Here is a 12,741-nt window from a genome sequence, read left to right on the forward strand (position 1 = left end):
CAAATGTATTTGTTTGCAGTGTTTTTTCTATCTCCTCTATTTACTGCAAGTACCCAAAGATTTCTTCTTTCCTCGTTCCATGGAAACACAAGCTTACGAAATCCATCGATATTACTGACGTATGTAAGTCTTTCATTTAACAATAATAAAATTTTAATTTATTTCATACGGTCAGAAATTAAAAATAAAATGATATTTTTATTGGATTTTATTACGATTCAATACTTATTATCATTTCCATTTGACAACAGAAATAGAATTTAAATAAAAGTAAAAAAAAACTTGCCACTAGCGAGATTTGAACCATAGACACTTTCATTATTAAAATTTGACGGTACAGTGTCTAGATAAATTATCGCGAAATGTTTTGTACTTAACAGTGCTTGGAAATAATCGGTTCATCAAATGTGATTTTTTTTAGTTTTTCTGTTTTAGAATTGAATTGTATTGCTTTAGGTTGTCAGAGGTCTGCTGCTCAGCACTGTAGGCAAAGTAAGGCAGCAGTCACCATTTGGTGGAGGAAGAAGTCGGAAAGTCATCCACAGACACTACACTGCTGTTATGTATACTATAAACAAAATCGAAAAGAGTTAGTTGATAACGTCCCCATGTCAAATAAAAGCTCGCATTTACGCTCAAGTGCATTATTGTCTGACCGAAGTGCAAACACGCTCAGAGGGTTAACAAATCCGAAAATAGCTCAGATACTTTGCAGTCATTTGCACAAGTCTTCAAAAGAATGTTCCCACTCTGGAAAGCACTGCGGACATACGAATCGAAGGAGATATGCGCGTCCGCAGCTCGTTGTCGTGCGGTAGCGTTCTCGCTTCCCGCGCCCGGGTTCCCGGGTTCGATTCCCGGCGGGGTCAGGGATTTTCTCTGCCTCGTGATGACTGGGTGTTGTGTGATGTCCTTAGGTTACTTAGGTTTAAGTAGTTCTAAGTTCTAGGGGACTGATGACCATAGATGTTAAGTCCCATAGTGCTCAGAGCCATTTGAACCATTTTTGGAGATATGCTCGCAGAAGTGGCATCGTAGCTGATCAGCCAATCACGTGTGACTTCACCTATGGCCTCTCTCCTGTATATATGCTCTCTAACATCCCCCGTGGTACATACCAACTACTACTGTAGTGTCTGTAACTTTCCGACTTCTTCTTCCACCAAACAAATGGTCATTGCAGTGCAGAGCAGCAGACCTGTAACAACCTATAGGAGATACGTGCCCTTCGACCAGTGATGTGTTTGACTTAACGGTGAGACAGAAACGTTAGTGTCAGGAGAATGTTTGCGAAAATGCTAGTTTTCACGCAGCGGCTGTTTACCCACAGGGACCGAGCAAACACATGTTCACATACCGCGAGCCAACGCCAGGCAACTCCAGCTGGCACTCTTCCATTATTAGGGTCCTCGAAATATTTCCACGTCCACTTTCCAGCTGACGGTCTAAAAATGAACGTTTAGAATAAATGAGTTGCCAGATTGCGTACAGAAACAGACAGTGCGCTTTTACTCTCAAATCTTTCCTTCCAATCGTCTCTTAAATAAGCAGTTTAGGACACTTGTCGGCAAACCGCCGCTCGCGGCGAGCTGCATGCGGCTCTTCGGCCCTCTGACTGCGGCTGCTTTTCCACGAAATACGACGTGTGGGCGTGCATCTACAGTGCTAAAGCATCATCGGCAATTCCAAGAAATTTTAGTTGAAACGGAGAGTGAGTGCACAGATCTGCTGCACTGCAAGATACGTTGTCTGGCTAAGTGAAAACGCTTTGGTTCCTTATGAACAGAAATTAAAAAACTTCTCTTTGAGAATAATTTTCACTATCCAGTGGATCAAAAAATTTATTTCATGGTATACGTTACGTCTCATCTAAAATAGCTTACTCGTACACTACAGGGGAAAGGACAGACTATTTCGATGTTAGAAGTTATTTCATTCGAAAATAAGTTATCTCTTTTTGTTCTAGATTTTGAAAAGAAAAAGTTTCATGCACATTCGAAATCTGTTGAAAAAAACTCCAAGAAAATAATTCTGATACTGACGTTTGCGATTCCAAAACACTTTTAAATATGTGGGAAGCTTTCCTCTGCAGGTTTGAGGAAGTGAGAAAGAAGCAAAACCCTTAATGCTACTGTAACATAAAAAAGACAAAAAGAATTATGGAGCTCGAAATTTTAAAGTCCGTGTGCTGATATAGAAATAATGGGGCAAAACAAATGTGAACTTCTAGAATGAAATTAGAGCACTTGCTCGCGAAAGGCGAAGGTCCCGAGTTCGAGTCTCGGTCCGGCACATGGTTTTAATCTGCCAGGAGGTTCCAAATGTGAACTTACTTCACAGCACAAGTGGTCTGCTTTGAAAGATCTGTAGAAGAGAGATTATTTTTAACACCTGGGAAAGTATTCCTAATTTATAGAACCAGCTTAAAAAGTTGGCGTCTGCCCTTCTTTCCTTATTCATGTCTACATATTTATGCGAAAAATAAGCGTTAACCTTATCAAGAGTAAATCGCGAAATCGTCTTCTTGATGAGAACATGGAATCGTGCCTAAAATTAAAAGCAACATACAAAGTTGAGTCACCGAAACTTTCCTTTGGCATGTAAGGTCGTTTTTCACATCAGTGTTTGTCAGTCATTGCGATGATTTAATTTTAAGGCTACATTACAGTTTAATGTCATCAACAAATAAGATCGTTATTAAGTATGACGTCAATTTTCATTCAACGTATAAATAGTGTATCTAAGACTTAAAATTTTAAGTGAAGTGCTTAAGTTAATTTTAGGTAGCAGTGTGGATTGAAAGAGCATGTACTGTCGAGTAATCAGAAAGGAATGTTGAGGAAGATGATACAAGTACACCAGACGAGTGTGGATGGAACAATTGGAAGGGATCGACACCAGTGAACGCACCTCAGATTGCAGATGTTTCTGGCAAAACCAGTTTAGGAGTTCCCTAATAAAGTTAGTAACACCGTACCTACCTACACAGTTGAAGCTTTAAAAAATTGGCTTCCAAAGGATACTTCAATCGTTGTACTGTTGATATTTGGCTCTGCTGACTAATGGGTTTGGTGACTACTGGGTTATCAGAAGTTGCCATCACTGTATTTCACAGGCTACAAGGGCTGAGCATCTATTTGTTCCGTCTTCACAAAAATTCACTATTTCGCTGGTGCCGTGACGCTCGACTCGGAGGTAGCCGGTTCGAATCTTGGAGACGGGAGAAATTTTTACCGCCAATATTTGGTTGACAAACAGGGCAGCTGACGGCGTAATGTTCCCGATCATCGAACTGTGCAAGAGTATGCTAGATTAAGTTAAAACTATCTTCGCAGTATCTCGTGGAGTGAGGGTGTGACACTTTTTATGATTATCTGTCCGTTACATGAGGACGTGAAGCCTACCCAAGGGAGTAGGATGTGTGGTGGCTGGGTTTCACCTTCTCCCTTCTCTGATAAACATACAAACGACACATCCCACTGTACGCATACTTCCATTGCAGTCAACTACACTCAACAGACACAACTCACGCACAGCGTGGAAAGTAGCTGTTATGCACCGAGGAATAGAACCCTGTCCCAGTGGACGGTCCGGAGGTCTGCCAGCCAACAACGCCACGCAGCTCTTTATTTCTTTATCTTCCTTCTGGAATTGTAGGTAAGGATTTTCTTTGATACTCTCCCTCGCTGCTTCTGTTCGCACCTATCTTGTATGAGGTTCATTCAAATGACACCTGGTCAGTGCGTCTACCTTTGCCTTACACGTAAGGTGGCACCACGTAACTGCTGGCATGGTGGCGCCATCTATTGGTAGAGAGACTGAAGCATGCACACCGTTTGATGTTGCATAGCGCCAGGGTGGTTTCACGCCGAAGAGGTGGTCATACATGTTTTCGTCCACTACCGAACATGCAGGCGAGTAAGCAGGAGTGATTGGATTTTTGGCGGCGGAGGGAGTTGGAGGCCGTGAAATGTATCGACGGATGAAGCCTGCGTACAGTGAGTACAGTCTGAGTCGTTCAAGTGTTGTGGAATGGCGTAAACGGTTCCCTGAGGAGCGCGAGTCACTGGAAGACGATGCTCGTCCTGGACAGGCTCATCCACCGTACAGTCCCGACCTTTCACGGTGTGACTTTCATGTGTTTGGACCTCTAAAACAAGCTATACGCGGACACAGACTCGCAACGGACGACGAAGTGTGTGACTGGGTCCAGGTCTGGATCCGACAGTAGCCTACTAGCTTCTTCAAGGGTGGAACCAACCGGCTAGTGTTGCAATGGGATAAATGTGCCAACAGTTTTGGCGACAGTTTTTGAGTATGCGTACTATGTATAACTACATTTTTCAGTTAATAGAATCGTTACCGTTACTTCACACTAGTAACCGGCTTTCATTTGAATATCCCTTACATTATATCATTAAATGTAAGGCGTGTGGTATTACATTCAACAGGACCAAAGGAAGGAAGAATAACCTTACGAAATCGAAAAAAATTATTTGTGAAATAGAAACAATAATCACAATAAAGGCAGTTTATTGGAAATGGTTCAAATGGATCTAAGCACAATGGGACTTAACATCTGCCGTCATCAGTCCCCTAGACTTAGAACTACTTAAACCTAACTAACCTAAGGACATCACATACATCCATGCCAGAGGCAGGATTCGAACCTGCGACCGTAGCGGTCGCGCGGTTCCAGACTGAAGCGCCTAGAACCGCTCGATCACAGTGGCCGGCTTTATTGGAAAGAACACATGTTTGCACATCTGCGAAATCAAACTGTGCCGCCGGGTAACATTCAACACGTTGTGTTCCACCATGTAGACTGTGACATGCTTACATGCTCTTTCGCATGCTATCCATTAGATGGTCGAGATGTGGCAGTGCTTAAAACGATGGAACTATCAGGAAACGTCAAGGATGATCTCTGACTTCGTATGGGCGGCGTGTACGAATGCCCATGCCAATGGGACAATAAGTACACACGCTGCATATGATAACCGTTTAAACGTACCACAGTGGCGTAGGCGAAGCTGAGGTGAACAAATTGATATCCGACACTTGTGGTCTATGAAGTCGGGAAACAGCCTGAAATTCGCCTATAAAAGCCATACGAGATTTGGCCTATAATCGTCATTGATTAAAAACCCATTGTTCTTGCACTGACATAACGTAAAATTGACTTTTATGTCACTTTACCCCAAAATATTGTTAATTTTAATAGCACAAGATTAAAAATTAAATCGTTTTGTTTGTATGGTCTTGTGCTACTGTGGTACGTTTAGATAGAACTGTACACATGATTGGTTTTTGCATAACGTTCCTCACGGAAAAGTTTAAATTAATAGAAAGTCACGATCGACTGTACTTCTGAACTGACGACCATGAGGAAGGAGAACAGTGACACAATGACAATGACACAGAGCTCCCGTGTCCAAAGATTTAGAGGTCAATACGCCCACCCGACTTTATGCCTCCCAACACCAGAACACCTCTATCACCAAAACGATTATGTCCACCTATGTTCGTGGATTTATTACTTTTTCCCACCTCTCCCCATATGAAGGTACGTCCAGCAATGTCGTACGTGATCGTTTTGGTGGTCCAAGTGCTGCGTTGTGGGCAGGCATAATGTTGCACGGGCATACTGATTTCCCAATCTTTCCAGACAACGTTACTGTGACACTGTACTCCTTACACATGTGCGTCTTTCCAGGGGTGCATTCGACCGTGACTACATCTTTATGAATGACAGTGCGCGACCGCTTCGAACAGTGCAGGTCCGGAAGCTCTTCGAACAAGTGACTATTCAGCAAAAGTATTGGCCGGCCCGTTTCCTCACCTTACATTCCATCGAGCACGTATGGGATGCCTTGGGTAGGTGGTGTAGGAATGGAACGCCTTACTCCTTACCAACTGCTTACCAACCTCGTGACCCGAATGGGAGCACGTTGCGGAGCATGCAGTGCGATCCGTGGTGATCACACAGCCTATTAAGAACCATGTCTCGCCTTTTGTAGTGTACAGGGGGCCATCATGAATCTTGGTGACTCCACAGTAATTATTGTCTTCGAATAAAAGTGTGCCGGCCGGAGTGGCCGTGCGGTTCTAGGCGCTACAGTCTGGAGCCGAGCGACCGCTACGGTCGCAGGTTCGAATCCTGCCTCGGCATGGATGTGTGTGATGTCCTTTGGTTGGTTAGGTTTAAGTAGTTCTAAGTTCTAGGGGACTGATGACCTCAGAAGTTAAGTCGCATAGTGCTCAGAGCCATTTGAACCATTTTGAATAAAAGTGTCATATCTGTTCGTCTCATTGCGTATTTTTTTCCGTTACCTTCTGTACTATACTGTAGCCGTTCCTTCTATGTACGTTCCAAGTTTCATCGAGATTGTTACTTGGCAGCGACACATCTTGCGAAAGTTACCTACGTCGTTAAGTTTTGCACATCAGTATATAACCAAGGACTCGCGGCGCTGCCGCTACTTATGCAATCGTAGGGCATCACGATTATTATTTACCAATTCAATGACTGACCGGTTAACAGCGAGTATTTTCCTGGGTGTGTGTGTAAGTTCAAAAATGTTCAAATGTGTGTGAAATCTTATGGGACTTAACGGCTATGGTCATCAGTCCGTAAGTTTACACACTACTTAACCTAAATTATTCTAAGAACAAACACACACACCCATGCCCACGGGAGGACTCGAACGTCCGCCGGGACCAGCCGCACAGTCCATGACTGCAGCGCCTCAGACCACTCGGCTAATCCCGCGCGGCGTGTGTGTATGTTTGTGTGTGTTTTGTATACAGAAGTTTCCGTAAGAGCGTACAAAAATGTAACAGGACAGAGAGAATGCTCTATTGAACAATTTGAGGTAGGGAAACTGGGGTCGGAAAAGACAGCATAAGGAGATATGGAAGTAAATTTTTCTACCACTTTGTCTAGAATTACTATTTTCCACCTTATTTTCAACTAACATGCGAACAAGTTTACACGTGTGTGTGTGTGTGTGTGTGTGTATGTATGTGTATTGAACTGGGGACCTAGAAACGACGGAGAGATTTCGTCCCGCCGTAGCCTTCAGTGGTCACAACCCCACAACAAGCCACAGCAGTCCACCCACCCCACCCCCGCCTAACACCGAACCCAGGATTATTCTGCGGTTTGGCCCCCAGTGGTCCGCCCCTCTCTCCCACCCCCGGAACGTCTCATACCAGACAAGTGTAGCCCCAAATGTTTGCGTGGTACAGTAATTATGACGTATGCATACGTGGAGACAGTGGTTGCGCAGCAATCGCCGACATAGTGTAACTGAGGCGGAATAAGGGGAACCAGCCCGCATTCGCCGAGTCAGGTGGAAAACCACTTTAAAAACCATCCACAGGCTGGCTGGCACACCGGATCCCGACACTAATCTGCTGGGGGGATTCGTGCCGGGGACCGACACGCCATCCCGCTCGGGAAGCAGCGCGTTACACCGCGCGGCTAGCCGGTACTGTTATGTTTATTTACATGTACATTCTTTATTTCCTACAAGGAATCAAGAAGGATGAGCATGGTTACTAGAAAGTCATGATGCGGGTTTTTTTTCTTGTCCATAAGGTGGCTCTGTTGTATCGTGCTGTAAATCAACGACAGACCGATTCATTACGCAGTGCTACTCAGAGAAGTGCAGCACAACACGATGGAGCAGTACCGCTACAGTTTCGCAGAACTCACTGACATCACCTGATGTGTGGAGAAGTAGATGCAATGCTCTCGCTGCTGAGACTGTACAGGGAACGATTGCCTAACAGGTATCATCCGCCACGAGGAGTGTTTATTTCTCTCGATCGACGAATGCGGGAGACTGGTCCATTGGAAAGAAGAAACGGGGGACCTGGCAACATGAGGACCACTCTAGCCGGCCTCTGTGGCCGAGCGGTTCTAGGCGCTTCAGCCCGTTACCGCACTGCTGCTACGGTCGCAGGTTCGAATCCTGCCTCTGGCATTGATGTGAGTGATGTCCTTAGGTTAGTTGGGTTTAAGTAGTTCTAAGTCTAGGGGACTGATGACCTCAGATGTTAAGTCCCATAGTGCTTAGAGCCATTTGAACCATATGAGGACCATTCTCACACATGATTAGGAAGAGGAGGTGCTGGAACGTTTGGCGGCACACCTCACTACGAGTACTCGTCGTATTTCACGTACAATGGGCGCTGCACATACTAGCGATTGGCGAGTACTCCACGTACAACAATTACACCCATATCACCCACAACGAATCCTTACAGTGCTTGTGACTCACTATGCACGAAGGCTCGCACTGCGTCCGTGGTTGCTTCTGACAATGGATTAATCGATCAGATTTCCTTCAAATCGTGCTGTTTACTCACGAGGCCTCATTTGATCGTGATGGTATTTCGAACAACAGGAATAGCCAGGTGTGGGATGAGGGAAACCCTCGCTGTAGTAGAGTTACACCATCAAGTGCGTTTTGCTGCGAATATCTGGGCCGGCATTGTAGGCAACAATCTCATTGGGCCATATCTTCTACCTGGCCGTCTAAATGGTCACCTCTACTTGAGGTTCGTGCAAAGAGTTACACCTGAGTTTTTGGACAACGTACCTTTGGCTGTTCGTGAAAAGAGGCGGATACAACATGACTGTCCACCGCCTCACTTTAGTGTTGATGTCCGCAACCACCTCAAAGCTTTATTTCCTGGTCGCTGGATTGGAACGGGAGGTCCTTTTCCATGGCCAGCGAGGTCACCTGACCTGAATCACCTCGATTATTTCCTAGGGGGATGTCTGAAGGCACTTGCTTATGAGACCCAAGTAGATACGGAGGTAGAACTAGTTGCCAAAATTGTAGTTGCCTGTGATGTGATTCGAAACACCAGCGATATTTGTCAGGGTGCGTCAGAATCTTGTTCGCCGATGTTGATGGCCGTCAGTTTCAGCACATTTTGTAAGATACAGTACAACTGGTACGTTCATAGTGTCATTGATTGTATTCGCAGTTACCTGTAATTAATGTAAATAAAAAGGTACACAGTGATGTGATTTTATTCCTATTATCTCCCTAAGCTGTCTTCTTCGACTCCACGTTCCCTACCTCAAATTGTTCAGTGGACACCCTCTATGTCCTGTTAAATCTTTGCACGCTCTAATGGAAACGCTCTGAATGTATTATACCATTTGGAAGACGGCTATAATTTTATTTTACTAACTAATCTCTATTCAGAGAATGTTACATTGACACATACGCACAAGACGACATTATGACATGAGGATGAAGTCCATTTTCTAATTGGTAATTAATTTTTAAAATCAGTTTACAGCAGTCTTCGAAAAAGGTAGAGGAATGAATGATAAGTACGACAACTCGGTATTAGCTACTAGCACAAAAACGCAAACTGTTATGGCCAAAAGCATACAATTTCAGCGCGCTTTTTTGCCACAGAGAGAATGAGTCTTCGAGTAGGAGCGAACTATTCTGAGACTTGTGATACTCGTGGAACAGTACAGGATAAGAAGGAAGCCACTATAGCACTGAGGTAAAATTGTCACCTTGATTACCACTGTACACAACCCTCAACATTACACTCGTACTGGCTTCGTTTCTGATACTGCAGGCGGCATACGGAATGCTGGGGTAGGCGGGGAATGTGAATGCCACTTCGTCAGCCTTTAGGGTGCCGAGGACCAGCAGTAAACCTGTGGTCTGCTCTGTCATCAAATAAGTCCACAGAAGCTCACGAGTCACAGCTGCATACTGCCCCAGTTGTTACAGTACTACCACTAGCCTGCAAAAAGGAGCTAACAGTTTTGTTGTCATCTCTTCGGGGTACCTATGAGCCACAACTGCCAGACAGCTGTCATCAGATGGTGGTGTTGACGACACGTGACCTCTAGGAAGCCGATTTTCATTGTTTTGTGCCTGCCAACCCGAGGATGAATGTTCGAATGATGTCGCTCTGACGTACGTCTGTAACTTCACCTGCTGACAGTACAGTGGCCTAGTGCGCAAGCTCTAAGCTTGAGATGGTCTTTCGAGATATGTTGACAGACTGAATAGTGCAATTCGCACTGTCTCGTTCGCGACTGTAGAAACGGCGAACTCTGCACTGAGAATGCAGGTTTACTATCACCTACGTTATACAGGAAGCTGTACGCAGCGATTTCCTGTGGTCAACAAATTTATCGAGAAAGACGTTTACGATTTACAAAACACAAACTATGCAATTCATGAGGGAGTAGCGAAACAAGATTTGAGCAGTTACATTCAGTCTATCACAATTGATTTCTTTTCCAATTGGATCTCTTCTTATGGAGCCCTTCTATCGTATCAATTTTCTGACTTTTGTTGTTTCTAGTTTACTTTTGTTTCTTGTAAGTTACCCAGATCTCGTTTTCACACTACAGTAAAGGCAACTCCAGAGTTTAATAAATTTTGTCATTGCATTCTTTCAGGTTCAATAATTAAATGTTCTTGATAATATTCCATATATTGCTGGAAATTCATGCAGCTCTTCAGCTATATCACTTCCATAACTCGTATGGCACATATTTAAAATGTGATACCCGTTCAGCTACATCGTTGTTAACTGTTCCCATCGACTACAACTTAAGAGATCATAACTTCGTGTTCTTTATTACTTTATCTGAAGTGCCCTATTAAAAATCCTAAAAATGCCTATTAAGATGGCATAAAAGAATATCAAAAGGATTAAGTCAGTGCGGACAGTGGGCAAGGGTAAGGCAGCTGTTCCGTAGAAAACTCAGATCTAGAGCTAAAGTACTTGCTAAACAGTCCTACTCGTTGCCCAGATGCAAGATTACAGGACGACAGACAAGTACGGCTAACTCAGTAATTCTCCTCTCCAATCTGAAATCACCATCAACGTAATGGATAACTCGCATTCAGCGAATTTATTTCGGTTGAATTTGAATTGGCCAACACTACACTAAGAATCCAGGGTGTAGTAACGTCTGATGCCAGTGGCGCACTTCTAAGGACGTTATCTTTAATCAAACAATTGTCCCCTGAAGGGTGTCTTAAGATGAGGGTACACGTCACGCCTTTACAGCCACATGAATTTACTCTTTCTTTGTTTCTTTAAATCACTTCAACAAAGACTGCGTATTGTTTCTGCCACCGTATTTTTGAAACCCGGAAGGAAATGATGTCTTTGAACACGCATATATCGAGAGACCAATACTGTCCAGACATTTCAGGTAATTTTCAGATGACCGTTCTAAAATGTAGGACATGTGTGAACAAAGGAAAATTCGGGTCTAACTTCCCATCGACTATGAGGTCCTTTAAGCTAGAGCAAAAGCTCGGATTGGCGAATCCTTTTCAAAGGAACCATATTGGCACTCAGCTCAATCGGTTTAGGGAAACCACGGAAACCTTAATGTGAATATTGGGAAAGGTATTTAAACTCTGATCTTTCCAAAACTTTTAACACACACTGCTCTACCTCGCTCGGTGACGTGTATGCGGGCGCCGTTTTCTATAATAACGATCAGTTCGTTTCCTGATCGATGCAAAGCTGGTACTTACTTCTTGTGGAAGTTCTCGAACTCGTCCTGCTGCTCGTTGATGGATGCGTCCAGGTCCAGGTATGCCCCGTAGTCGCCATCTTTGTACAGCTGCAACGCCGCATCATCGAGCTGGAACAGAAAAGGTGAGCGTTATTGCCAACTGTCTAAGGAAATGCTGAGTACAGTGCATTTCACACACCGCTCGAACAGCAACGCACTCGACAGAGGACTGCAAGTGTAAGAGGTCCGAGTTCAATTCCCCGTCGCGGTACTGTACAAAGTATGATTACCAGGCACGTCACGCCTGTGTGAGGGAGGCACTGTGGAATGCAGCCTCCTACAGTGTGCTATATAAGAATAAAATCTGCAAGACGTACAGAAAATGACACATACAAGTGGATAGAACATCACTCCAAATTTCAGTTCGCAACACACATATTGGCATTGTTGAGGAGCACACACTAGGTGGGAGGCGTGTCAGACCATGGCGTATAAGAGAGGGATCTGTGCGTTTTATGTCCTTGAATCCCTAAACGTCAGTCAATTCTACATCTCCATCTACATTTATACTCCGCAAGCCACCCAAAGGTGTGTGGCGGAGGGCATTTTACGTGCCACTGTCATTACCTCCCTTTCCAGTCGCGTATGGTTCGCGGGAAGAACGACTGTCTGAAAGCCTCCGTGCGCGCTCTAATCTCTCTAATTTTACATTCGTGATCTCCTCGGGAGGTATAAGTAGGGGGAAGCAATATATTCGATACCTCATCCAGAAACGCACCCTCTCGAAACCTGGCAAGCAAGCTACACCGCGATGCAGAGCGCCTCTCTTGCAGAGTCTGCCACTTGAGTTTATTAAACATCTCCCTAACGCTATCACGGTTACCAAGTAACCCTGTGACGAAACGCGCCGCTCTCCTTTGGATCTTCTCTATCTCCTCGGTCAAACCGATCTGGTACGGATCCCACACTGATGAGCAATACTCAAGTATAGGTCGAACGAGAGTTTTGTAAGCCACCTCCTTTGTTGATGGACTACTTTTTCTAAGCACTCTCCCAATGAATCTCAACCTGGTACCCGTCTTACCAACAATTAATTTTATATGATCATTCCACTTCAAATCGTTCCGCACGCATACTCCCAGATATTTTACGGAAGTAACTGCTACCAGTGTTTGTTCCGCTATCATATAATCATACAATAAAGGATC

General features: G+C 44.4%; 1 protein-coding gene across 6 annotated transcripts in view; it reads right to left on the minus strand.

Moving 5' to 3' along the window:
• The window catches only part of LOC124613025 (FH1/FH2 domain-containing protein 3), a 647,968-nt gene that overhangs the window by 226,633 nt on the left and 408,594 nt on the right, over positions 1-12,741 (minus strand). For all 6 annotated transcript variants that reach the window (XR_006979594.1, XM_047141585.1, XM_047141584.1 and 3 more), the window contains one exon: positions 11,553-11,662. Coding sequence is in view for 5 of the 6 variants with exons in the window: in XM_047141585.1 (XP_046997541.1) it covers positions 11,553-11,662 (110 nt within the window). In the remaining variant the exon portion in view is untranslated. The remainder of the gene's footprint in view (positions 1-11,552; positions 11,663-12,741) is intronic.

The sequence above is a fragment of the Schistocerca americana genome, chromosome 4 (assembly GCF_021461395.2).
Source record: "Schistocerca americana isolate TAMUIC-IGC-003095 chromosome 4, iqSchAmer2.1, whole genome shotgun sequence".
NCBI classification, from domain to species: Eukaryota; Metazoa; Arthropoda; class Insecta; order Orthoptera; family Acrididae; genus Schistocerca; species Schistocerca americana.